Source organism: Crotalus tigris, unplaced genomic scaffold (genome assembly GCF_016545835.1).
Source record: "Crotalus tigris isolate CLP2741 ecotype Arizona unplaced genomic scaffold, ASM1654583v1 scf7180000018537.1059022, whole genome shotgun sequence".
Taxonomy (NCBI): domain Eukaryota; kingdom Metazoa; phylum Chordata; class Lepidosauria; order Squamata; family Viperidae; genus Crotalus; species Crotalus tigris.
Genome location: NW_024097062.1, coordinates 466,565 through 494,440, shown reverse-complemented (window position 1 = coordinate 494,440; position 27,876 = coordinate 466,565). Strand labels below are relative to the sequence as shown.

The window sequence follows — 27,876 nt, the reverse complement described above, 5'->3', positions numbered from 1 at the left end:
TCAGGTGGGAAATGTATCCAGGTGATCCAAGTGCTAGCTGAAGAAATCTCAAGATTTCTGACCATATAGGTGAAATAGATGTGAAATATAATTTGAGATTGAATTTTAAATCTCAATGGGTGAGATTTAGGACACAATGGGTGAACCTAGGCTTGATAGATTAGAGGCTGAAATCTTTTCTGGCCTTAGGCCTTAGGCTTTCATGAGGAAATTTCATCAACCACTTTCCAAAGATAAATATTTGCCATAGTTACTCCGATGTTACTCTTTGACTACGGATAAATAAAGGTCCTTCCAAATTGACATTTTTATTTTTCTTCCAACATGGGGAAGCATATCGCATGTTATATTTTTCTGGTCTTGATTCCTGCTCTTGTAACTTCAGATATTTTGATAAACCCCCTGAGAAACATTAAGGTATGTAGCTAAATATATCAAGTCCCCTACTTATTTCCTCAGAATTTTTTTAGCTTTAAGCAGCACTGGAAATCCAGTATCTGGATCCTTCAATACTTCTTCAGCCTTCTGCCTGCCTGATTTGAGATATCTTCACTTACCAGTACACTTAATTTGGCTGAAATTCTAAACTTCATAGAAACTACTTCTCTATGAAATTTCATGCCCTGGGCTAGCTGGCTCAGACATGCTGCATTTGGATATGAAGCAGGCAAAGATAGCTGGTTGATTTGAAGCCTGTAAGGGATTTTGGTCCCTCACTCTGCCTGTCAGCAGCTCCTGTGACTTCTTTTATGAGCTGCTGATAGGTACCCTGAGGGGGACCCTATTGGATCCAAACTTGATTTCTATCTGCTGTATATTGTGTTGTATATTTCATTTTTTTAAAATAATATTTTTTAAAAATAAACACTGAATTAAGAAGTACTTCTGTCAATTTGTGTGTGATGGTGGGGTGTTTGAAATGGATGCATAGTAGTACATACATACATACATACATACATACATACATACATACATACAAACATGAGAGAACTATCCACCACACCTGTGTTTATACCTAACTTACCTAAAATAGAACTTAGACAACTCCACAGACATGGGAAGGAATATGAAATAATCTTAGTATTCTGTGCCTCTGAGGAACAGTAGAACAACTCTATTAAGGAAAGATATTTATTATAGTTAGTATGATAATTTATGGCATATTTTCCAGATGTTTATTTATTTCTGTTCATGTATTTAATGTTTCCAGACTAGACAGGTTGGTAAGCTGGTGGGGATTTGTTTGGTAAGAACTCAGCCAAGGTTATGCATGCTGATTATTATTGGAGCTCTCATTTATTGTGATGCTCTCGCTTAAAATGAAAAGAAATGTGGAATAACATACAGCTACCATGCAGCATATTTGGTAAGATACAGCATCTGTTATTTGGCAATAACTGATTCTCCCCCACATCTATTTGTAGAAAAGAAGTGCCACTGACGTGGTAAGTAACCTTTCATTTAGAATGCTGGTCATTAAGTTTCCATGTCACATGAAATTTTATAAATATTTTCTCTTAGTGAAATGCCTCTTCATTGCTGGGCTTAAAGATATCATTTACTCAGCTTGAAAGTTATATTGATTTCTTCAGAAATTAATCCTCTTGTGTTCAGGGATGTTTTAATTCTGAGAAAATGGCTTATTTCATTCACTCTTGCAAAGCACCCATCATGTGGCCTCATCACCGACATTTATGAAGGAGACTACCTCGGTCATGGGTTCAAGGGTTTACAAATATCTGTTTGTGTTCCCTTTACAGAAAGAAAATAAAATACTTTAGAAGTTTGCTCTTGTATTCTGCCTCATAACAACCTACAATACAAGACTTGGTCTGTGAGGATCAGAGATCAAAATCTGACCCACAGATCCCCCTTTCATATCATTTTCTGGATATTTCTTGTATTGTGAATATGCTGAACATATATTTGGGCCTTTGGAATTCATTTAAAAAAATAATAGGAATGGAACCAGAAAATGAATGGGGTCAGGTGCAATTTAAGTAACATTTTGTAAGTAAATAAAACATTAATTAAATGTAATTAGCATTAAAATAAATTATTATTTATGTAACATGAGATATTGAAATATCTTTTTGCTACCTCAAACAAAGTGTTTAAAATAAAGATAAAACATCAGCAGTATATTTCTTTATAACCATGTGACTTTTTTATTCTCTAGCACACCCAAGGCGTAGAAATCTACTGGGTGAAAATTGACTGCAGTGTTACTTCCAGGTTTTCCCGTAATGTCATCACTAGTCGAGCTGTCAATCGTGCCAATGTGTCCAAGGAAGCTCGCTTTGATGTGGAGCTTCCCAAAACAGCCTTTATTTCCAACTTTACCTTGTATGTACATTATTTTCTTATTTCTCTATGGTTTGGAGATCACTCTAGCAATAATTAAGCCATTCAGATGCTGTTAATTTACCATGAATCATAGAGTTGCACTTGTAGATGTCAAAATATGTGCTCAAAATAGGAAACTTAAAACTAAGCTCTCCCTCACAACCTCTCCGTTCTCACCAGTCTAGATAACTGATTCCATTATAGCATTATTCTTACCTTCATCCTTTTTAGTGATCATCCGAAAGGGGACAATCTCTTACATAAGCTCCTCTGAACTAGACTTGCTCTCTGGGTAGAGTTTTTACCAATCTCCATTGCAACATCCAGAGAAGGTCTTCCTTCATTTTTCTTCATTATGTTTTCAGTCTTACAGAAGCAGCATTCTTTCCAGCCTCTGCATTATACCTCTCAAATAGCCCCTTTATTTGATGAACTGAAGCAAAATAAATAAATAAATAATAACATCTCTGCGTATATGTTCAGATATCTGATGTATCCTTCAATAGGACAATTGATGGTGTCACTTATCCTGGAATCATAAAGGAAAAAGAAGTTGCCCAAAAACAATATCAACAAGCAGTTTCAAGGGGTCAGACTGCAGGGCTTGTCGTGTAAGTATGTGAGGCCACACCGAATCTGTTTCGTTATTTCATCTCCTGTCCTAAGTATTTATTCAATAAACAGATGCTAAGTATGTGAACAAAGAGCAAATGGAAGTATTAAATGGTGGGCTATATTATTCAGCATGTGAATATGTGATCATCCTTTTATGTCTCTCTTGAATCTTATGAATCTTCCTGTGTTTAATATGTGAAGAGCTTCTGGAAGAAAAACAGAGAAATTCAGTGTTTCGGTCAACATTGCATCATCCAGCAAAGTTACTTTTCAATTGACTTATGAAGAACTGTTGAAGCGAAAGTTTGGGAAATACGAGATGTTCATAAAAGTAAATCCAAAGCAGCTTGTCAATAAATTTGAGGTACGATCAAATGTATTGTGTTTTTATCCTTTAGTAATTTTTGGAAAAGCTTGTGAGTTTCAGAACTCTTTCTGGGAAGTTTATCTCTCCCATTAATTTAGAGACAAATGTATAAATAACTATGGAAATAATTCTTTTTTTATAATGCTTTGTTTACAATTTACATAACTGGTATATCTGATTATTTGCTCAGTCTTGCTAACATCAAAATTTTTTAAAATCAATGTTACAGATTGAAGCAAACATCTTTGAGCCTCAAGGCATCAGTGAACTTGAAGTTGAAGGGACATTCCTCAACAATGAACTGCTGCCAGTCGTGAAAAAGTCTTTTTCAGAAAAAAAGGTATGCCTGGTAATAGACTCTTGAAGGTGATTCAGACATAGGTAGTTCTTGCCTAATGACCAGTGGGAAGGGCAATGGCAACGGGGACTGCCAGGATTTCTGCAGCTAAATGCGTTGTGTGGCAATGGGAATCCCAGTCCCAATTACCATTGTTAACTGAGGATTAACTATAGTGAGTTGGAACATGAGGAGTATCTGCCATGATGATGGTCACCACCTTGGATGCAGATTCCCCTGGGTGGAAATAAGTACAGAAGAAGTCAAATGGATTCATATGCAAGAAGAGAGAATCACAATGGTGACATGCCTTGTGACACTATCCAGAAGAAAAGAAAGAATGACCCCTTGAATATATTCCTTAAAAGTAATCTGTTTGCTTCATGGAACTCAGCTGACAGGTAATTTTGTCCCAGTCAGGGCTCTAAGTGAGACATGGCACAGGGCAACCACAATGAAAGATACAGGCACAAAATTATTTGAGGATACTTCACTACATCAGGAATAGGCAATATTTTCCTAGAATAGTTAAAGAACTGCACTTAGAAAAAATACGTGGGTAAGAATGAAAAAAATAAGCAGGGCTCAAAAAAGGGATGAGGCTGAACCCAAATAATAATACTGAATATATTTAAGCCTTATCACGTCTAATCTTCACACTTTCAAAGTGTTTCTGTTTTACAGTATTTTTTAAAGTTGAGGGAGATAGCTTATGGCCAAAACCGTGTTGAAAGTAAACCCTAGATTGAATTTTGGGGATGGGCTTAATATAAGCCCTACCCCAAAAATAAGCCCGAGGGTGTGTATAGTCAGCACAAGTGGTGGCAAGCATGTGGGGCCGATGGTGTCCAGTAGCAGCTGCAGCCCACCAGCCCCTTGGTGCAGCACAGGTAAGACCAGCACGGAGATGGGGGAAGGAGTGTGATCTGGACATGCCATGCACTTTTCAGAGAAATGACAGAGACGGGAAGCTTCATCTGGTTGAAAATGGGGCAGTTGGAAATGGAGGGATTCACTCCATTAACAACTGCCCTATTTTCAAGCAGACAAAGCTTCCAGTCTCTGTCAACAGCAACAGCAGACTTTCCCCCTGGGACGGAGTGCTCCACCATCACCGTTGCTTCTCCCTCTGAGCTGCAAGGCAGCTGTGAGGCAGCACCTGCTTCATTTAAACCAGCAGCAAAGGTGGAGTTTGGTAGGGAGCGGCAGGGCATAGCCCAGGCACAGCCCAGCAGCAGGCACAGAATTATTTGCGGATAGTTCACAAAAGTAAAAGTAGCTCCCAAGCATTTCCCTATATCAGGTACAGGCAATATTTTCCTGAAATAGCTAAAGAGCTGCACTTACAAAAAAATAGGTGGGTCAGAATGAAAACAAAATAAGCAGGGATCAAAAACAGTAGGTGAGGCTGAACCCAAATAATAATATTGAATATATTTACGCCTTATGACATCAAGTTTTCACACTTTCAAAGTGTTTCTGTTTTACAGTATTTTTTTTTTTAAGTTGTGGAAGATAGCTTATGCCCAATACCAGTAATTACCGGGAGCTTGCAGCTGGTGCCGATGAGGCCATCCTGGGGGGATTCTGCTCTTGCTTTGCTGCTGCTGCTGGGCCACGCCTGGGCTATGCCCTGCCACTGCCTACCAAGCTCCACCTTTGCAGCTCTGAGGGGGAAGCAGTGATGGTGGCAGAGCACTCCGTCCCAGGGGGGAGGTCTGCTGTTGCTGTTGACAGAGACTGGAACCTTCACATCTGGGCAGTGGTGGGGCAAACTCTCCAGCTCCGTGGCCACAGAGAAATGCGAAGGAGCGGGAAATCAGGTGCTTGTAATTGTAACCCCTACACTGAAAGTAAGCCCTAGTGTTTATTTCAGAGCCCAAAAGAAAATAAGACTGGGTCTTACTTTCAGGGAAAAATGGTACAAAGAATGTGCACGCAGAGAAACAATAAATCAGTGTCCATTTCCTGTAATTGCATCTGATGTATAGGCAAGATTCAAGTCTGGTACTTTAAAAAAACGTGTGATTCAGTGTTCCATTCCAAGCTGATTCCAGTGTTTCATTTGATTCTTCTTATTTGAATCCATGGACACTCTTCTGTAACTTGCACAAGTCTTTCTTTTTCAGGTTCTGAATCATGATGGCTTTTACATTTATATGCCTTCTTTTATATAGAAAAGTTGTCTTTACATAAGTACATATAGGTATTGCGCAACATTGCTCTTGAAGCTGCTCTGAGTCCTTTGAGATTGAGACACTTAATAAGCTAAATTAAATTAATAAAGAGTATTATTATTTAACTGTGTTTCGCCGCTGGTACAAAAATTCCATTGTAATCTTTGCCATGTTTGGGGGAGTATCTGTTGGCAACCTATTTTCTCTCGTAGGATTAGACACTGTATTGTCTTCTTCATCACACTAATTCATCACAATTCCTTCTTGCTATGAAAGCTGCTACTGCTTCTCCTCTTAGCATTTCTAAATGAAATATCCTTGTCTTCATCAAAATATGCCATGCTGTCTATTTTAATAGAATGCAGGGAATTATGTATCACTTGTGTCATTTTAATTTCTTCATATCTTAAACATATTACATTGCTGAAGTGAAAGAGGATAGTTTTATAAGATTTTAAATATATACATATGTATTTGAATTCCAACACATGATGTACTTCACATTGCTTTGGTCTTATACTGGTATTCCTTGACTTACAACAGTTCATTTAGTGACCATTCAAAGTTACAACAGCACTGAAAAAAGTGACTTATGACCGTTTTTCAGAGTTACAACTTTTGCACCATCTCCAGGATCACGTGATCAAAATTCAGACTCTTGGCAGCTGATTCATATTTATGACCATTGCTGTGTCCCAAGGTCATGTGATCACTTTGTGTGACCTGACTAGCAAAGTCAATGGAGAAGCAACATTCACTTAACAACTGTGGCAAGAAAAGTCATAAAATGAGACAAAACTCACTTAACAAATGTCTCAATTAACAACATAAATTTTGGGCTTAATAATGGTCATAAGTTGAGGACAACTCATCTTTGTCTTTTATGGGTAGATTGTACTGGAAGTTGCAAACATTATTTCTTCTTCCCAGTATTACTTTGTTGCTTGCATTTTCTTGCATTTATTGTTCCTACAGATGCACAAAGCTGGTACATACAATGTAGGATCTTCCAATATTTAATAATTCAAAATATACCACAGTTGAAGTTTGAAAGCAACTTGTGGCTCATCCCATTCTAAATATTCCTCTAAAAAATTCCCAAGGCTTCCTTCCTCAGAAATTTTACATATATAAAAAGTGAATCGGTAGCTACTAGTTACAAGCTGTTTGTTACTTCAAGTATTGAAGATTTTAGTTGTTGTAATAAGTATACCCATGCAATACTTATAAGCTTGTTGTAGGGCTCTAGTTCACTATTATAAAGCATGAACACAGGACAGGATAGGCTTCTAGATCAGTGGTTCTCAACCTGTGGGTCGGGACCCCATTTGGGGTTGAAAGACCATTTCACGGGGGTCGCCAAACAATGCAGTCCGCCATTTTTTCCCCCTTTTCCTTAGCTGTGCTACTCCTTCTTATTCTATTGGCTTTTGAAAGCCAATAGAATAGACTCTCTTGAATAGAGTCTAATTCTATTGGCTTTCAAAAGCCAGTAGGAATTGTCCAGGCTGTCTCTGCCCTGCTGAGCCCGCCAAAAGCCCCAGTCTGCAAACGGTGCTGCACCAGTTGAGTAGTCCTCGACTTACGACCGGTTGAGTAGTCCTCGACTTACGGCCGGTTGGGGGTCGCGGCATTAAAAAGGTTGAGAACCACTCTTCTAGATTGATAAAGCGTGTTTGGAAGTAATATTTGAATATAAATTGCAGAAGATGTACTGAGAAACATTATGGTTCATTATCCTGGATCACTAAATGAAAGCAAAACTTCTGCAGACTGTGCCTTCTTTATTTGCTCAAATCTAAGATGAAGAATTCTTCTTTTTAAAGGCCCATGTATCATTCAGTCCTACTATTGAACAACAACGAACCTGTGACAATTGTACAACTACTCTGCTACAAGGAGATTTTGTCATCAAGTATGATGTGAACAGAGATTCTCCTAATAATTTACAGGTAAAATCTAGTTGTCTGACATTTAAACTAATATACCAATACAAAAACAAATCCAAACAAAAAACCTTACCACAAATTAATACTATCTTCATCAATATTTTTTAGGTAGTAAATGGATACTTTGTACACTTTTTTGCACCAAAAAACCTTGAACGTTTGCCTAAGAATGTTGCCTTTGTAATAGATGTCAGTGGCTCCATGTCTGGACAGAAAATTTGGCAAGTAAGTGAACAACACAAATTCTTGTAACATTGCTAGAAGGATGATAACAAGAGCCGAGGTGGCGCAGCAGTTAGAGTGCAGTACTGCAGGCCACTTTAGCTGACTGTGTTCAGCACGTCAGCGGTTCAAATCTCACCGGCTCAAGGTTGACTCAGCCTTCCATCCTTCCGGGGTAGGTAAAATGAGGACCCAGATTGTTGGGGGCAATGTAAATATATATATACATTGCTTACTGGTGTACACCGCTTAGAGCGTGCTTGCACTTAAAGCGGTATATAAGTCTCATAAATAAATAAATAAATTGTACAGCAGATAAAATCAGGTCCTACAATCTTTTACTCCAAGTTATTTCTGCCTTGCAAGATTTACACATATAGTAAAATATGTAGCATAGTAAACTTGAAATTATTTAATAACGTAATTGAACTCTACTGCTTCATCCTTAACTTTTAGCTAACCCTTCTTTTTGATGTGTTGATTTAGGCCAGGGGTCCACAACACCTGGGCTGCAGCCCACTATCAGGCTGCGGCCTATTCGGAACGGGGCTGTGCAGGTGGTGGACGAGTGTGTACATGTGTGTGAAGCTCTACTCACCCGAGCGGTGGGTGCTTGCGCTCATGCATGAAGCTCCACTCACTTCAGCGGCAACCACTTCTGCTTGCGCATGAAGCTCCACTCATACAAATAAGAGTTGTGAGCGTACACCTGCCACTCACATAGAACCATCACCTTTCCATCCCCACCCCTGCCGTACTGCCAAGCCAGAAAGGTTGGGGATCGCTGATTTAGGCCATATATTTATTGAGCTGCAAGTCATACAGAACATTCTTCCAGCTGGCTCCTGAGGAAATAAAACACTTCAGCATTAGAATGAAATGTGGGTTATTGGCAAGCTTGAACATTATATTGCCAACTGCTTTATTCAGCTTTACAACCAGGATGAGGACCCAAAATGGTGAATGTGAATATAGGAGGACCTTCTCTGAGGAAGCAGTTTAATTTTGAAACAATCAGTTTGCACTTAAGCCATGAATCAATCTGTTCACGAACTATGTCAAGAGTCAGCAAATTATTAAAAATAGAAAAAAATCTAAAATAATAGTAATAATTTTTAAAAAGACCAACATGTTATGCAATTATCATTTTAAAAAAATCTTAGCTATCTCTCTAGTAAGATTTCATGTTATCTCAAACATCTTACAATTTCACGGGAGAAAAGCAAAATCTCACATAAATCGGGAAAGACTTAGCCAATTTTTATTTATGAAAAATACATATTAAATTTAATGTTGATGCTTCAGGGATGATAGTGTGGAGCCTGACTGCTGCACAATATTGCTGACCATGGTTAGGAGACAAGGGAGTGTTGCCTCAGTGTGGAGATCTACCTTTCGCAAAAAGAAAAGGCGTGATTTCTTTTTCCCTCAGTAAATATTTGTCCTTAACCTTGGGTTGAACAGTTGAAGACCTTGAGCAAACAAATATCATCAAAGGATCTGTCAACATACAATGTAGGTGGCAATAGCAGGACATGGGCATAACATCTGGACTCAGGAGCTGATAGCTTCTGTCCTATAACAATTTAACTTATCATCCAACTATTTAAGGAGATAAACTCCTATCAAATAAAATATTGATTACTGGCAGTAGGGAGCAACATTGTTTTCAATTGCTAAAAAACTGTAATTAGGAAGAAAAGATCATAGCAATGTAGTGTGCTAGTATAGAGAGCCCACAAAGTTGAAAGGAACACAGGGTGGAGTAAATATGGAGCAGAAGTCCTTTGTTGAGAGTTGAGAAATCCCTCAAATACAAAAGAATTTGTTCCATTTTATTAGATTTTTTTTAAAATAATTCTAGGCAAAGGAAGCCTTGACGAAAATAGTGGAAGACTTAAAAGACGAAGATCACTTCAATATCATCCTGTTTGAATCTTCAGTTTCAACATGGAAAGATAACTTAATTCAAGCTACTCCAGAGAATGTGAACCAATCAAAGGAATTTATTAGCCATATAAGGGCGAGTGGAGGTAAGTAGAAAAAAAGAAAAGTTCAAGTTAAATTGCTATATTAGAATAAGGTTAAAACAAAATGGCTATATTAAAAAAAACACTACATTGAAAATATTTGAATCTCCATTTTCATATGCTGAAAAATTTGAATCCCTGCTTTTACATTGTAGGAACAAATTTTAATGGTGGTTTATTGACTGGCATTGAAATGCTGAATAATGCTCATGAAAATAAATCTGTACCTGAAAGAAGCGCCTCTTTAGTTATTATGTTATCTGATGGGGAGGCCAATGTAGGTAAGTAGCTGAATGACCAATGAATATGGGAATAAGACCGCTATTCAGTCTCCTTGTTTTCACGTAGTCTTCTCCATTCTATCTATGTCACAACCCCAGGTGATCATGTGTCACCTTTATACCTTTGTGCTGTTACAGAGGACTGGGAAGGAAGATGATTTATGTTCTTGCATCTCACAAGAGTATCCAAACCTGCTTCTTAGCTTTGTGAGATTTAGGAGGTACTTACTGGTCAGTTAGAATCATGGACTCCCAAGAAGTTTCTTTTGGCAGAAATAATCTAGTTCCACCTCCAGTATCTATGAAGAACTTGTCTCTGTGTTACTTGGTAGTTTTCTCACTACCTCAACAGGCTGAAAATTAATATTCTTTGTGAGAGGCATTAAGAAGTCCTGGGAGAAGCTCCCAGAAATGCTCCCAAATGACTGCTAAACTCCTGAAGCTGCTGTTGATTGATTGTTTATCACTAGTTTCAAAATATTTTCGAATCGGGTAGGGGGGCTATAATACAATACATCCAGGGCTTTTTTTTTTTTTTTGTTAGAGAACACCCAGAAAGGAGCTCCGGCACCTTTTTTGGATGGAACCTTATAGGGTAGGCAAGGAGGGTTGTATAACATGTGTGAGTTCCGGCACTTTTTTTTTTTTTTTACAAAAAAAGCACTGAATACATCTAATAAATAACAACAGTTTTTCCCAGGGAAAAGGCAATGAAGAAGGAAAAAAGGAATCAGATTATAACATTACTCATTCTTTTCCAACCCATTAGGAGGAGAGTTTGAAGCTGAAAGTATTAGAGCCCTATTTTTAAGTTACAGGATTGCTCTGCCCAAAAAGGTTTTCAGATAATTGTATTATTTAATTATGTTTTGTGATCCTTTCTGTGCAGGTGTATCAAATCCCAGAGATATTCAAGAAAATGCTAAGAATGCAGCTAAAGGGAAATATCCTATATACAGTCTTGGGTTTGGTTATGACGTTGACTATGCATTCTTAGAGAGATTATCAACAGAAAACAATGGTGTGGCTCGCCGCATCTTTACAGACTCAGATGCAGCCTTACAACTACAGGTAGAAGAATAAGTATATGAAAGGTTGATATTTATATTTATGATAAAATATTTCTGTGGCAGAGAAAGGACACTGAACGCAAAATATAACGACACTACTCTTGCTTGGATTCAGACATGAATCAAGCAGAGAAAGATCACTGATTACTCTTTTCCCATCCTTAAGCAAAGCTGTATAGCATCCAAAAGTAACCAAAAGAGATTAGTATATATGTTCCTCTCATACTGTGGTGAAGAATCAACTAAGAATATGTTTATATACCATGAAACATAGAGTGAGAAAATATAGGAATCCATTGTTAATAATAAATTTTATCATCCCATGAATTAGTTTTCTAAAGACACTCTCTCTAACACGTAAGGCATCACAGGGACCAACCAGGTGCATATTTTTCATTAGTTCTTGATTAGATCCTAATCCCAGACACCATTTTTTCCTAGTTTCTGGCCTGTTGCAAAAGAATCAGCACAGCTCACTGGGATGAAACTTTATCCCTTCTAGGGCAACTAACTACTATTATTTCATTCCATATCATACTCCATATTGTCCTGGCAAAAATTAATAAAAAGTGAGACGTTTGGGAAAGAAATCTAGAAAATAGTTTATTTTATTTACAACAGTAAATAGGAAGCAACTAAATTTCATTTTTAATGTGTGCCATTTTGCCCACAGGAAAAAATGATAAGAAAAGTTATCTAATCTATTTAAATCTGTGCCCAATTAAAAATGTCAGTTTCTGAAAAAGCTGCTCACATCAGGAAAATTTATCTCATGAGAGTCTACATCAGGGAATATATATGATGAATGAAAGCAGACCTTTTTATTTTAAAAATGGATTGTCTAGCAATCAATGGTTTTGCAAAATAGGAAAAGGTGTTGAGAAATGCTTTGTGTTAGTAAAAGTTGTGAATGAAAAGAATTACACATTTTTCCATGATTAAAAAAATTAAAATTAATCAGACTTGAAAATGGTTTTAATAACATGTACAGTAAAATAGTCCTGATTTTTGTACTGCACGTGTGTAATGTCATTGCTACATCTAAACTCACTTTTCTATATCTATACAAAATGGTAGATGTGAAAAAAGAGATAGAGTTTTAAAGAATTAAAACTTTCAAAGAGAGTTCTCTTTTCCAGAGTACTTTTCCAAGTATAGGGTAGTGTAGAAAAGTAGTGTGGTTAAAAAAGCAACCTCTAATTTCCAATATTTTGATTTCAAGAATAAATACCTTTTTAGTGTTACAGCTTTTAATCACCCTGATATCTATTTTGTTCCAAGGATTTTTATGATGAAATAGCCAATCCTTTGCTTACTGAAGTGGAGTTAGGCTATAAAGAAAATGCCATCTCAGATTTGACTCAAAATAGTTTTAAACATTATTATGATGGCTCTGAAATAGTTGTGGCTGGACGAATTACAGACGAGGAAGTGAACAGTATCACAGCAGAAGTAAAGGCTCAAGGGGTAAGTTAATCAGTTCCAGAAACATAATTCTGTAAACACTGCTGAGAAAGTAGGTACTCCAGGGGAAATTATTAGATAATTTACCTGCCTTTATTGATGATCCAGAAGATAGAACTAATTGTGTAAAATCTGATGTGCAGGAACTGTTAGCAAACCACGTGGCCTGCCAGCCAGACTTGCTGTCTACAATACCAATTAATATGCATTTGAGCAGGAGAATATTGTACTCTCATTGGTTGACACCACTCAAAGCTGAATGTATAAATAGGGGTGGAGCAATGCTCGTTAGTTTCTGTTTTGACTTTCAATAAAGAATTATTTGTTTCTATTGCTGCCTCTTCAATGCTGAACCAAGCAGAAAACAGAACATTGGCGACAAAGGTGGGATCGTGCTGCCGCAATTCGAAGAGGTGAATCACTATGGGGGAAAGGCCTAGCAAGCGCTTGGTCGGAACGGTGTTCCACATACCCACACCCCACTCTATCCTGCCAGTACGGAAACACTAGAGGAAAGTGCTTCCAAGGATCTGCCCTGGAAGTCCCACGGAAGCCTGCGCAGCACGAGGCATTGAAAAGGCCGCCAAAGACTCACCGTGATGAAGATAGGGAAACTCTCCAAATTCGACATTGCTCATCCAGAGAGGTGGAGCTCCTACATCACGAGAGTTGAAAACTATCTGCGAGTCAACCAAGTTCGAGACGATGGATTGAAGACCGCAACACTGCTCTGTGTTTGCGGTCAAGCAATATTCGACATTGCAGAGAACTTGGTTGCACCAGCGCCGCTTGAGTCCATTGCATATGCAGAACTTAAGAAGATGCCCAAAGAACATTTTGAGCTCAAGCTTTCGGTCATCACTTGGTGGCACGCCTTTGAACAGTGAGACCAGCGCCCCGGCAAGTCCGCTGCCGACTTCATAGCCACTCTTTGCCAAGCTGCACAGTAATGCGAATTGAAAGATCTTGAAGAAAGGCTGCAGGACCATTTAGTTTGTGTTCTAAGGAGCCGAGAACTTCAACAGAAGATCTTCGCTAAAGAGACTATCTCATTTCAAGATCTGTTGAGGGAGATAATGGCCGAAGAAGTAGCAGGCTCTCCAAGAACCCTCCTTGCATGGAAACCGTCCATCAACAGGACACCGAGAGAGCTGAAGACTCCGAATCGGACCACAAAGTCAATCGGTTGCAGCAACCTCCAGAAAGAAGGCCTCAATGGCAGCCTGACAAGGCAGTTCCTTTCTCTCGTTGCATGGGATGTGGAGACCATCACAAACAGACTGACTACTGGTTCTGCACAGCAACTTGCTGAGCATGTGGCAAGCAAGGCCACATTGCCACCATTTGTTTGGGTCGCAGAAAAGAACATTCATCAGAAGAGTTGCCTTGGAAAGGTACCATGGTTCCCAGTCAAAACAGGGTGGGTTTTTGTGCGAGTAGAAGGAGCATGTTTAGGATAGGTGCCCATCGCCCACTCAAGGAGAAGCTACACCTCAAAGTCAAGTTGCAAGGGGTTCCTTCTGACATGGAGTTGGACACGGGTTCAGCTCTATCGATAATCTCCCAAAGGACACTTCAGCAGATTTGTAGTCGAAGCAGCAAATGAATTAAGCTCAGGCTGTCAAACTTGTTTTAACCGACTTCTAGAATTCCTGGGTAAATGTCAAGGGGGAGGCCACACTATGGGTGCAGTTCTGGAATTTCAAGGGTCCCTTGGAAGTTGTAGTTGTTGAGGGCAACCGCACTAGCCTAATTGGATTCAATTGGTTTGATGCTTTGGGAATTCAAGTGACTGGGTTAAACTGCTTGCAAACGTCGAGCCTCTCGGTGGTGTGTAAAGAGTTTGCTGATGTCTTCAGCCCAGAGTTAGTGGCATACAAAGGGCCTCCAATTGCACTACAGTTAGATCCTCCTATAGCTCCGATAAGGATTAAGCCTCGTCGGGTGCCCTTTGCTCTCAAGCAGAGAATCAATGCAGAGCTGGACAAGCTGTTGCAACAAGGCATTTTAGAGCCGATAGATAGCAGTCCATGGGAAACTCCCATTGTCATGCCACTTAAGGCCAACGGAGAGGTCTGCATTTGTGCCGACTATAAATGCAAATTAAACAAAGCTCTCCAGCAGCACTCCTATCCAGTGCCTGTAATCAGCATCAACATTTTGGCATCTCTACAGGGAGGTCGCATTTTCACCAAATTAGATTTGGCCCAGGTGCCACATTTGCCAGCAGTCAAGGCCAGAAATGCCACATGCTCCTATACATAGATGGGAGACCACACAAGCCCCTTGGTTGAGGATTCATATTGATTTTGCTGGCGCCTTTCAGGGGCAACTCTTCCTCATTGTTGTGGACAGTCACTCCAAGTGGCTAGTGATCATACCAATGTCCACTACGACTACTACCAGGACCATCCAGGTTCCGCATGGCATTTTTGCAATGCATGGGCTCCCAGATGTCATAGTCTCAGACAATGGGGCTCAATTTACTTCTGCAGAGTTTCAGTCCTTCTTAAGGGCGAATATGATTAGGCATGCCACTTTGGCTCTTTTTCACCTGGCCTCTAACGGCCAAGTGGAATGCATGGTTAGAACAACCAAGGAATCCTTGAAGAGGATCACCAATGGCAATTGGCATCACAGGTTGGCAGATTTCCTACTCTGCTAACGCACCATGCCCTGCACTCCTACGGGCAAGAGCCCAGCTGAGAAGATGGGGGCGCCGGTTGATCACGAAGCTGGATCACTTACATCCAGACAGGGTTGCTTCAGAAGTGCCACAGCCTAAGGCACCGAGGCACTTGCAAGTGGATGATCCGTTGTGGGCGCGCAACTATGGACAAGGGGCACTGGGTGGTAGCTGTGGTTTGCAAGGTGTCAGGGCCGCTCTCATACAAAGTGGCCCTGGAAGATGGTCGTGTACTTCGCAAGTACATTGACCAGCTGCATTGGAGATTACCACGCCACTCTTCCACTCCTGACTCTGTTCTTGGGGGGGGGGGAGGAACATGATTGCAATTGTGCATCTGAGTCTCTCAGCGAAAGTGGAACTTTGCGATCATCAAATGGGGGGTTTGCCAATGAGGCTGCTCCTAACTCAGGCAATGTGCCCACAAGACATTGCTTTCAATCAGCTTTTCATGCTGCTCCTACCTCAGGCACTGCGCCCATGGAACATTGCTCTCAATCGCAACATTGCTCTCAATCAGCTTTTCACGCCAATCGGTGGATTCTATTCCGCCACGGAACTCTGACTCAGGCTTACCGGAATAGGCCAGCCACAGGGAAATGGACAAAAGCTCAGGTCTACCAGAAAAGGCCAGCCTTCACAAATTGGCTTTACCTGTGTTGGATGGGTCACACAGCCTCGGTCTGCTGAGCCTGGCAGGTGAGCTTGCAGATTGGGAGCTAGCAGCAGCTCTGAGACGTTCAGAGCGGGCAAAAGGTCCACCAAAATATTTAAAGGACTACGTAAGGTTTTGTCATTGCAAACTTAAATGCTTATCTATCTTTCTTTGAAATTTTGAATGCTTATATGTTTTTTTGTAACTGAAAAGCTTAGGTATTCTTGATTCTGACCAGTATGATGTCAGGGTGATGTACCACTGAGTGTTATTGTACCTTTTGAATATGTGTAATCTTGAACAACAAACAATGCTTTGTATGTGTCAAAGAGCCAGGGGGAGGGGTGTAATGTATTGAGTTGAATTTATGAAACAGGTTACTGAGAGCTGTGCAGGAACCGTTAGCAAACCACTGCCTACAAGACCAATTAGTATGCTGAACCAAGCAGAAAACAGAACAGTCTATTTATATTGCTTCTAGAGATAGGAAAGCCATTCAAATTACTTGTATATTGGCTAATTGTTTCATTTAGTAGCTAGCTAAACTAAAATTAAACTTCAAAGTCATATCCATCCTTCGGATTCCTTCCACATTTCAACATAGTTTCACCTGTCATAAGACTCACACAGAAGCATTTTCAGGCAATGAGGCATCATGGGAGGCATCCATATTATTACTAGTTTACATGGCTGAATGTGGTCATGTTGAACTGGGTGATTCAATGCAAGATATTAGAAGGGGACTGATGGCACCTTTTCCTTCTAACATTATTGAAAGGCACATTTTTTTCTGAGATGCAGCACACTTCATCAGATGCATTGAGTGGCTAGGCTGGTGTGGGATTTAAATTGAGATTTGGCAAGCAGGATAATACAGATATGTATATATGTATTTAATTTAAAAATAGTTATATAGTGATTATAAACCAAAAATATAGTTTACTTGTGAGAAGTACTGGTATCTTCTTGGTTAATATTTGTAATGTGTTAGAAACCCATGGGGTTTGTTGAGACCTTTAAAGACTGCCTGAATTTTTTTGATATATGTGAATTCAGCCATCTGTTGCTCAATCTGCATAAACTTAGAAAAAACACCTGTATAAAAGTGTAGTGCTGAAAAATTACAGTGCAATTATAAATCCAATCCTTTTCTTTCTTGTAGGCACTAAATGAGGTGACATATACTGAACAAGCTGATGTTGAGGAAACAACCAAAGTTCTCGAAGAGCAACAATACATATTTGGAGAATATATTGAGAAATTCTGGGCTTATCTCACTATTCAACAACTTCTAGAAGCATGGTAATGTAGGGCTTTTCAAACAGATTTATTATTTCTGGTTACTCCAGAGAAGTTCATGAGGACTGATAGAATGAATCACTTTCTATTCCTTTCTTGAGAAAGATTATACTTTAGGGTTAAGGTTAATAGTTTCTGTTTTAAAGATAAATTTAAAATCCAGTCAAAAGAGAAAGGAAATTTAGTTTCATTCAATAAAGCCTGGAATTGACTAGTAGCTATTTATTGTGTATTGCGTTCGTTGAGGCATAGACCAGACCGATGTAATACAACAACTCTTTATTGCTGAAAACACAGAAGTGCTCTAACTGTCATACTGACGGCTATTTATACATTGCTGCCACTAGGCGGCGACCAATCAGTTTAAAGCAGTGGTTCTCAACCTTCCTAATGCAGCGACCCCTGCAGGCGGGGGCAGGAGGAGGGGTGGGTTTTGCTCACTCTCATTCTCTCTCTCTCTCACACACACATTTTTCTTTTTCTCTCTCTGGCATGCGCACTCCACCTCCTCTCCTGCACCTGGAGCGTGTGCCGGGCAGGCCGAAGGCACACGCAGGCCATCACCCAGCAACCGCCTCGGCCCAGGAGTGCCGCACATGTGTGGCATCACCCCCTGCACCAGCCGAGGCGGAGCTAGCGAGGCGCCGCCGCCTGCAATTTCATCATACGGAGGGCCGCGCCTCCCCCTCAGCCTGCCCACCCACCTGCCCGCCCTTGGCTGCGCCGCTCCATGCCGTGGCGCTTCTGCATCGTGATCGGCCACCTCAGCAGCAGCAGCAGCAGAAGCAGCAGGAGCCGCAGTGCCCGTCTCCTCGCCACCCTCCTGCCCCACGCCTCACTCCACGTGGCCCACCCCTCCTCCTCCGCCAGCACCCAGCCTCGCCGCCCAACCCTGCCGGACCCCGGCCTCGGCGCCAGCATGGACGGACCCACCACCTGGAGACGGATAGAGGAGTGGTGTCTTGGTTCCTAAGTCCATCAGAAATATGTGTTTTCCAATGGTCTTAGGTGACCCCTGTGAAAGGGTCATGCGACCCCCAAAGGGGTCGCGACCCATAGGTTGAGAACTGCTGGTTTAAAGAATATTTTCCAGCTTATTTTCAGGTTGCAGTTTCCCTCCAAAACAGTTGGGTACTCTTTCAAATATAAAACAACAACTGTTAATAACAACCATAACTTTTCAAGCCAATACATAACACTATTCATCATTTTTGGCCTAGAATTGATCTGATCTTTTGGCCCAAGTTAAATTGCTTCAGATAATGCAAGTAATTATTGCAGGTCTTCTAAGTTCACATTAGACTTTGATAAGTTTAGTTTTGCCAAAGTATTCATGAGGCTCATATTCTACTTATTTTTTTATTTAGAACAATTTACCATATATTTTTGCATTATAGGGTGGAAAAATACTGAATAATTAATATTATCATGCTTAAAACATTTTCTAAATGCTTCTCCAATGTTCTTGCTTTTAGTTCTGTTGCACAGGGAGCTGAAAAGGAAAACATTACTGCTAAAGCTCTGGAGTTGTCTCTGAAATATAAGTTTGTGACTCCGTTAACGTCCATGGTTGTCACAAAGCCAGAAGGCAATGAAGAAAGGGAAGCAGTTGCTGACAAACCTATAGAAGGTACAGATATTGTCATCAGGACATTACTCTATCTGGCTTTTAGTGGTTTGGGGTGAGTATTCCTAATATTCACATTTGAACTAATCAAAGAATATCCTGGAGCAACAGGCAGTATATTTTCCCCTTAGATCAGGATAGGAAAGCATGAAGTTTGTGGTGTGTGCTTCTCAGTAGCATCTGCCAACAGGCCAAGAGGGATCAGATTGATGTCAGCAGCAACATGGCATTGCAACACAAGCTCCACTTTTTTTCCCACATGTATCATGATATTACATGTATTCCCAAAGGAGAAGAACTTGAGAAGAACAATCTGGCTTTCGTCATATTCTTTTCTTATTTTTTACATTTTAACTTAAATATTTTGAAAACACAATATGGCTTTTGTCACATTCTTTTCTTATTTTTTACATTTAACTTAAATATTTTGAAAATACAATTTAAAAATTAAAGAACAAACGAACAGTAGAAATGAGATTTTTAGCAATCTCTTGCTAACATGGACTAGAGCTGGGGTGGCCAACCCTGGCTGCTTTAAGACCTGTGGACATTATGGCTGGCCTGGGAATTCCGGGAATTGAAGTCCACTGATCTTAAAATGGCCAAGTTTGGACACCTCAGTTCTAGAGCCATAAAGGGTTCAATTAAATTTATCTGCTAACCTCAAAAGAGTTGTTCTTACAGTAATCCCTTCCCTCTCAAAGGCCTTATAGTTTTTGTCATGTGGTATCATGAAGCCCCCCTTAAATGAAAGAATTGCAATCTGAAATGTATCATTCCTATCAGAAGAAGATTATCACTGAAAGGATTAAAGGAAATAAAAGTTTTGACGCTGCTGCTTTACTAACTGGCTCTATGACAGTGATTCTCAACCTTTCTAATGCCGTGACCCCATAATACAGTTCCCCATGTTGTGGTGACCCCCAAGTGGGTGTGGCCACCAATAAGAGGGATTAGGACAGCTAGGGAAAAGGGAAAAAAATGGCGGACAGCATGGTTTGGCGACCCCCGTGAAATGGTCATTCGACCCCAAATGGGGTCCCGACCCACAGGTTGAGAACCACTGCTCTATGATATGAATCGATGGAGGAAGGGGAAGGGAATAATTATGTGTATAAACTATGTTTTTTATATATGAATAACTAGAGATGATTTGGTCAAGCCCTTTTAAAAGGAAGTGGCTGTTTTTTAGAAGAAATAAAAATAGCTGCCTAGAGATATATAATTGACATTGTGTGCACCCTCCAGTCTATCCTTATTGTGATAGATCAATTATGTCAAACTAGTTTGGCATAAAAATTGACTCTCTGTCTTTCTGTCTGTCTGTCTGTCTCTCATCATCATCCTTGGAAACAGCTGAAGGTAAATTAGGTTCTAATTCTTTCTCTCATATTTCATATCTTGCTATTCCATTGGTCGGGTTTAATGGAGTATTATTTTAGTTTCTTCTTTTTCTGCCTGAAGATGAAATGCGTACATTTACACAATGGAATATAATTTAATATAGCAAATCTGGAGTTTTGCTTCAGCAGACACATGGTAAGAATAAAAATCAGCCACAAGTGGAGTCAAACTGACAGTCTGACTTCTTCTAAAAATTGCACAGGTGTTTCATTGGGTTTTTTTTTAGCTTTTAAAGTGATTTCTTCAGTCACACTACTGTGAGATGTCCTTTGCCGAGATGTTTTTCTTCTTAAAGCACTTCCTAGAAAGACCGTTGTATTAATGTGACATTTTTGGGTAAGGAAGGGTTTGGTGCTGCACTAATGTGCAGAGGCTTTTTAAGTAGTAAAAAAACAGGGAAAATATCTCTTACTGCTTTCTAAGTGAATGAAGTAATTCCAATCCCTCACTAAATCACAAATGGATAATCCATTGCCCAAGGTCACAGGAAGTTCTCAAACCTTTTGCTTTCTTTTGGAGAGCCTCCAAATCTCCTTTTACCATAATTGCAAAGCAATCATTTGAAGGACAGAATGTTCCTGTCCTTCCTTCAAATATTATGTAATATTTGCCCTCCCAAATATTCTCTTTCCCTGCCCCAAATGTGAACCTGGCCTTCAAAGCTATTATTGAAATGGAGCAAAATGTTAACTGATGTACTTACCAGATGTGGAATAAATTTTTTTTTGTTTTTTTTTTCTTGTATGCAGCAAAGCAGCAGTTGCCCAGCTATCAACCTACACCTGCCCCTTACTATTATTCTAGTGGTAAGTTTCTTTTTTAGAATACACAGACACAGAGAGGACAGACAGACAGACAGATACACACACACACACACACACACACACACAGAGAGAGAGAGAGAGAGAGAGAGAGAGAGAGAGATGCATTGGGGACAGAGAGTAAGAAAAAAATAACTTCTGAGGTCCTGGAGCATGAATCTGTGAACTAAAGGCAACAAATGAGTTTCAGATCCTTCTTTTTGAGACTGAACAGCCAATTGTTGTATGTGGGTTGAAACATCACATACTGTACCTTAAAATGGGAGAGACTTCAAGGAATAAATCATGTCTAGTATAACTATTATTGCCCATGAAAGGTAAAGGCATTTTTTTCTATCAATCATCAACTAGAGATGATTATGTAACAAGGAAAGGAAATCAAGGACCTCCTCTTCTCAATTTCCAAATTTGGATTAAGGCTAAGGTCCATGTTACATAATGTTACCATGAATGTTCTTTTTATTGCCGTATAAAAATATACTAAATAGAAACTCTGCATCTTTCCATACTTTTTCTTCTTACATTCATTTCATTTTAAATGGTGCACAAAGAGGGCACAAAAATAAAATGACCCATTGATGGAAGCATGATTTTGGTGTAATTTCTTCTTTGCAGCTGATGGAGACCCACACTTTATCATAGCTGTGCCCCAGAAAGAAGATGCCCTTTGTTTCAATATTAATGAGGAGCCAGGGGTAGTGATAAATTTGATAAGAGATCCAGTTACAGGTGAGCCTGTCTTTTCTGAAACAGCGACTGAAACCAAGAAAGATATGGCACTGCTAGATCAGTTCAATGTCTATCTAATTCCATTTGCTTTTTAGAGGTCTGCTTCCTTTGCATAAAGAATACGCACATCATATAATAGTGTGTAAATTTGACTCATTCTCCTAGATTCCATTTTCTTCATAATACCCAGGCTGACTATTAAAGCTTTTTAAATTTGGACTGCTTATTATTTAAATGGAATTAAGGTTTTTTCCCACTCTTGATTATCTTTCTTGTTCTAGCATACAAACAACATATTCAGGGTTGTCTAGGCTTATCATGGCTTTTGCTGTATCCTAAAATATACTCACCATCAATATATCTCAAAATAGATTACAGGTAGTCCTTGACTTACAACAATTTGTTTAGTGACTGTTCAAAGTTACAATGACACTGAAAAATGTGACTTATGACCATTTTTCACATTTATGACTGTTGCAGCATCCCCATGATCATGTGATCAAAATTTAGCTGCTTGTCAACTGACTCATATTAATAACGGTTGCAGTGTCCTGGAGTCATGTGATCACCTTTTAAAACCTTCTGATAAGCAAAGTCAATGTGGAAGCCAGATTCACTTAACAACTTGTTACTAACGTGACAAGTGAGTCACTTAACAATATTGCCAAGAAAGGTCATAAAATGGGGCAAACTTCACTTAACAACTGCCTCGCTTAGCAACAGAAATTTTGGGCTCAATTGAGGTCATAAGCGAGGACTATTTGTATGCCCTTTAATTCTGAGTGTATATACCATTTTCTTAGTACAGCATGGCTGTTTATTTGTGCCGACATCTATACTCTGTTGTAATCACATTGATCACTTAAAACAGATGGTAAAAGATAAGATCAATTCAAGGAAGCTATGGTGATTCTTATGCACCAGTCTTGAAAAGATTATCACATTAGCAGATTATCAGAAAAGACGTGATTTTAAATGATGAAATATATCCAAAGGCAGTAGAAGTGAGATTTTTTTATTGAAAAGGCTTCAGAATTTTATGTATGTGTTTCCAAGCTATCTCCACTAGAATATATGACTTCTAGAAGCTGGAATTATCAATAAATGGTCATTGCCCTTTGGAGAATCTACTTGCCTATATATAACCCAATCTGTTATTCTCTGAAGAAATAAATGTGTAATTATCTCCAATTAAAAGAGATTGAGAAAATTAAACTATTCTAAGTAGCGTAATTCATTACACTAAATATTTCAAGAGCAATTAAAGTGGAAGATGAGACCAATGGTTTTCAGTACAAATGCAGTATTATAATAAGGGATATTATTAATCAAGATTAAGAGGGAAAGAACAAAACTTTTCATTTGCTCTGAGGGATTGCCTTTCCCCCCATAATTTTTAAGGCTGTACAGGATCTACAGCATCAGCCAAAAAATGTAGACCAACATGGACTACAACAGGGGTCCCCAACCCCCGGGCTGCAGTCCACTATCGGGCTGTGGGCTATTCGGAATTGGGTCATGTGAGTGCTTGTCCAGAGCACATGCACACACAGCTCAACTTCTGTGAGCGGTGGCCCAGTGAGCACATGTGTGCATTGGCACCAGCCTGCTGCTTGCACCAGACCATAAGTCGTGCAAGAGCCACATGTGCGTACACTGGCCTGCTGCCCAAATAGCCCAGTTCCCCTCTACCCCACAGCTGGGCCACCAAGCCACAAAGGTTGGGGACCACTGGACTAAAAGATGAGCTTTTTCTGCACTAGTCCCTACTCTATCGAATATTTTCCCTTTGGAGATTAGAATGGCCCCAATCCTGTTAGTTTTTCATAAAGCTTTAAAGGCTATTCTCACAAGCCAAGGGTGCTATATGAACCTATGGCCCTGCCGCCTAGTTATAGGAGATAGCTTGCCTTTGCGTGTACTTTGAATTCGATGTTTTTATGTATTTTATTGTTTTAATGGTTTTTACTATTTTTTATTATTTTAAAAGCTTAAGATTTTCATTGCAATGCATGTTTTGAAACTGTGAGCTGCGCAGAGTCATTGATTGAGAAGGGTGGCTATAGAAATCAAATAAATAAATTTTCATTAGAATCAATCCTAGTTTAACAAAAATATATAGTATGGAAAGTGTCCTGCCTCCTAGAAACCAGGAAAAGACATATTTACAAATATGTTACTTGCACATATACCATCCCTTTAACCTCACTTCTGGACTTTAGGCATTACCGTCAATGGACAGCTTATTGGAGATAAAAGGAGCACCAACAACGTAAGGCCACAGATTACATATTTTGGAAAACTTGGGATTATAACTATGAGTCAGAATGTAAGGCTTGAAATAACAACTCAGAATATCGTCCTTCAAAATGGTATGAAAAGGAGAGTATTCAGTTGGCTTCATGAAGTCATCTTACAACAACCCAGGTGAGTTTTTCATACACCTAAATGTATAAAAGGGATATTCTTAAATCAGGGATGGGTGACTTGAAGCTTCTGTAATTTTGCACATGTGTTGGCCTCTTCTAAAAGCCCGAGGCAAGATATCGGATCAGACTTCTGACAAGTTATGCAATGAGAGAAAAAAGAATGTCAGAAAGAATGGATGCTCCCACCCACTGTTTCTATGTCTGCATTGCCTTTGGGCTCTGCTCTGTTTGTTTCAACTCTGCTAATAATGCATTCCCCCGACAGACTAACCCTGAAGGAAGGTGACCCTCACAAGAAAACAAGTTTGCCCCAACTACAGAGAAGGGCACCATGCTATACACATATATGCAGATATGAGGCATGCTTTATAAAAATTAATGTTTTATAATGTTTTTAAAAATTAACTGCAACCATCATAAATATGAGTCACTTGCCAAGTATCTGAATTTTGATCACATGACCATGGGGATTCTGCAATGGTGATATGTTATTTTTTTCAGTGCCATTACAACTTCAGTTACTAAAGGATTCCTTGTAATTTAATGACTACCTGTACAAACACCACATTATCTATGAAAAGGTACCTTCCAAAAATGTGGCACATAAAACTATGTCCCAATATATATTTAAAGGCTGGAGGATTTTCTAGGACTGGTTTCAGCTACAGTTCATAAAGCTAATCCACAAGGTGGGGAAGTTGGCATTGTACAGATTTTTATGGACATTTATATTTTTGAAACTGAAATTTGTATTGCAGTTATTAACCAGCACATTTATAATTTTTCCTATCTTCTCTTCTGTATGAGGAGTAATTATCTTAAATACAAGTTGCTCTTCGTTTCAGACAAATGCTACACAATTCATTTAATATGAATATTTACAGAAAAAAAAAATAGGGGCACACCTAATACTTCCTGCACTTTTCTTGATCCCTTTTCTCGTGGTATATGTGAGCAGAAACCCTTTTTTTCTCCTTCAAATGGCATTGGAAATACAGGAAATAATAAATCATATATATGATATATGTCTACTAAAGCTAGTAATCAGCATAATGTAATAAGAGCAATTGTTTCAGGTGAGTGCGTTATTTGCATTGCTCTACTTCAGCCTACTTCATTGGTGAATGAATGGATAGCTTCATCATTTAATAAGATTGAGGGCCAGAATTGATAGGATATGGTAGAATTTAATGCTAGACGTAATTTGAACAACAGCCATGTGCTTACAGATGCCTTCTCCAGAAATGGCTCTCCCCTTGCAACCAATCTCCTTAATTCGAGCGCTGTATTAAGCATACTAATAATCACTTTTTCCTGCTTGATTTCTCTTTTCCCACTTAGTTTGACACTAATAATCAAACAAAAACGGAGCCTAGAGATTTCAATGGATAATGGAGTAAAGTTTATCATTGTTCTACACCAAGTGTGGAAGAAACATCCCGTGCTCCGAGATTTCCTGGGATTTTACACGGTGGATAGTCACAGATTATCTGAGCAAACCCATGGTTTACTAGGTAACACAAAGATGTTATGCTGAGGGAGTTTTTTGGGTTTGTTTTTCACTGCTTTTCTTTCACAAGGCATATGGTCTTCTGATATGGCATGAGGTTAAATTCCTGACTGACTTGGCCTGAGATTAAACTGGCATTGACTTGGCATGAGATTAAAAAGGCAGCAATATTTGCTTTTCACTTTTGTTTGTTTCCAGATATGCAATATTTATTTCTGAATTGTGTCACTTGCTAGAATAGATTGTGTATAAAAGTTGTTGGGTTTGCATGGGTTTTTTAAAAAAATATTATTATGAGTAGCGTCCAGTTTAATTACATCAACACATTCCGTTGATCCTTATATCTCAATCAGAGCACACCACCTGATATAGATAGCAATAAATGCATCCTGATATTTATTTATTAAAGATCAGCAAACATCAAAAAGAATAAACTGGCAGAATTGTTAAAAGACAGGGAGAGGCAGGGAGAGAGAGAGAGAGATGAACTTTGGATAGAGATAGAAAAGAGTCACCTGATACAGGAGATAGGAAGTTAATGTTTTGGTTATCCCAGGTTTAATCTTTTTCTTTATAGAATAGAGATGAAGGATCTCTAGTTTATTCCTTTTCTTTTCTGGACCTTGAAAGAAACAATTTGATGTGTAGGGATAATGTGGCTAACTCCCTTCTTTTTCTCCCTAATTAAGTTTCTTATTTAATATGGATGCAAAAAACCTCAACAACCTATGCTATGAAGAGCCATCAAAAGCCATTGTACACAATAGTGGGGAAAATCAGAACCTTCAATTTGTAGAGCCATTTTATCTTATCTGTAGCTCTTTATCTCTTCCATATGAACAACATACAGTACATAAAAAAAACAATTTCCAAACCAGTATTTTGGATCATCCAAATAGGCTTATTTTAAATTTGAATCTCAGTGCCCCATTGCCAATCCCAATGGTAGTGTGACGCATATAAGACAAGTTCTCTGAAAGCAGGAAAGTAACATACAGTATGCAACATTTCTGTATAAGTAAAAACAGAATTGGTAGGATAACTATAAAAATAGTTACTTAAGGCCACAATTAGCCCTGTCAAATGCAAGAAGTGACCCTGCTTATGATTTGCTCTTGAATGACTGACAACTATTTAATCAAGACTGGCAACTGTTTAATAATTACTGCTGCTGCTGTCATGTTTATTTTAAGGGCAATTTTTCCATCAAATTGACTTTGATATACTCGAAGTCCACCCTGGATTGGATCCAGAAAGACCAGATGCCACCATGATTGTGAAAAATAACCAGCTGACAGTAACCAGGTAAAAAGAGCCTGACACTTTAGCTTACATTGACATGGTTGCATGAACTGGATGCTCTGAGCCAGGCATGTCAAACTGCCAGCCCGCGGGCCGGATGCATCATACTGAAACCGTGCCAGCAATGGGGAAAAAGTCACGATACGTTGTGCAACGTCATGTGACGTTGCAAGTATGGCATGCCTTCTCTAAGCTCACTGCTTTCTGTGTTCTGTTGCAGAGGATGGCAGAAGGATTACACAGCTGATGTCCAGCATGGCACCATTATCCCTTGCTGGCTTATTCAGAACAATGGATACGGCCTTATTGATGGCAATCACACAGATTATATTGTTCCCAGCATATTTTGAAATAAAAAACCTTAAGAGGTGTGATGATGTTGATGATGATGATGATGATAATGATGATGATGAAAAAGTTCATGCTATGATAATTGCTTGCGATATCATCTGAATAAATATTTTAATACTGGGGATTTTGTTGTGAATCTGAATAATTGAAATTGATATATTCATGGTACAATATGTGTATATTCTGCTTAGATTTAATTTCAATA

General features: G+C 39.1%; 1 protein-coding gene across 3 annotated transcripts; it reads left to right on the top strand.

Annotated features, from left to right (window-relative positions):
• Window positions 1–312: 312 nt before the first annotated feature.
• Window positions 313–27,793, top strand: LOC120312754 (inter-alpha-trypsin inhibitor heavy chain H3-like). Of its 3 annotated transcripts, XM_039353888.1 has the most exons (21): window positions 320–417; window positions 1,425–1,445; window positions 2,180–2,346; window positions 2,853–2,957; window positions 3,163–3,325; window positions 3,558–3,668; window positions 7,669–7,794; window positions 7,900–8,016; window positions 9,878–10,046; window positions 10,199–10,324; window positions 11,214–11,395; window positions 12,676–12,861; window positions 17,362–17,501; window positions 18,974–19,128; window positions 20,482–20,487; window positions 21,279–21,335; window positions 21,966–22,079; window positions 24,302–24,506; window positions 25,850–26,022; window positions 27,212–27,323; window positions 27,541–27,793. In XM_039353888.1, exons 1-21 carry the CDS (start codon window positions 325–327, stop codon window positions 27,668–27,670), a joined length of 2,658 nt encoding a protein of 885 aa, XP_039209822.1. In that variant the 5' UTR covers window positions 320–324; the 3' UTR covers window positions 27,671–27,793. The 3 variants fall into 3 exon arrangements, with proteins under 3 accessions (XP_039209825.1, XP_039209822.1, XP_039209823.1); XM_039353891.1 differs by lacking the exon at window positions 1,425–1,445 and having other exon boundaries at window positions 313–417; XM_039353889.1 differs by lacking the exon at window positions 20,482–20,487.
• The last annotated feature ends 83 nt before the right edge of the window (window positions 27,794–27,876 follow it).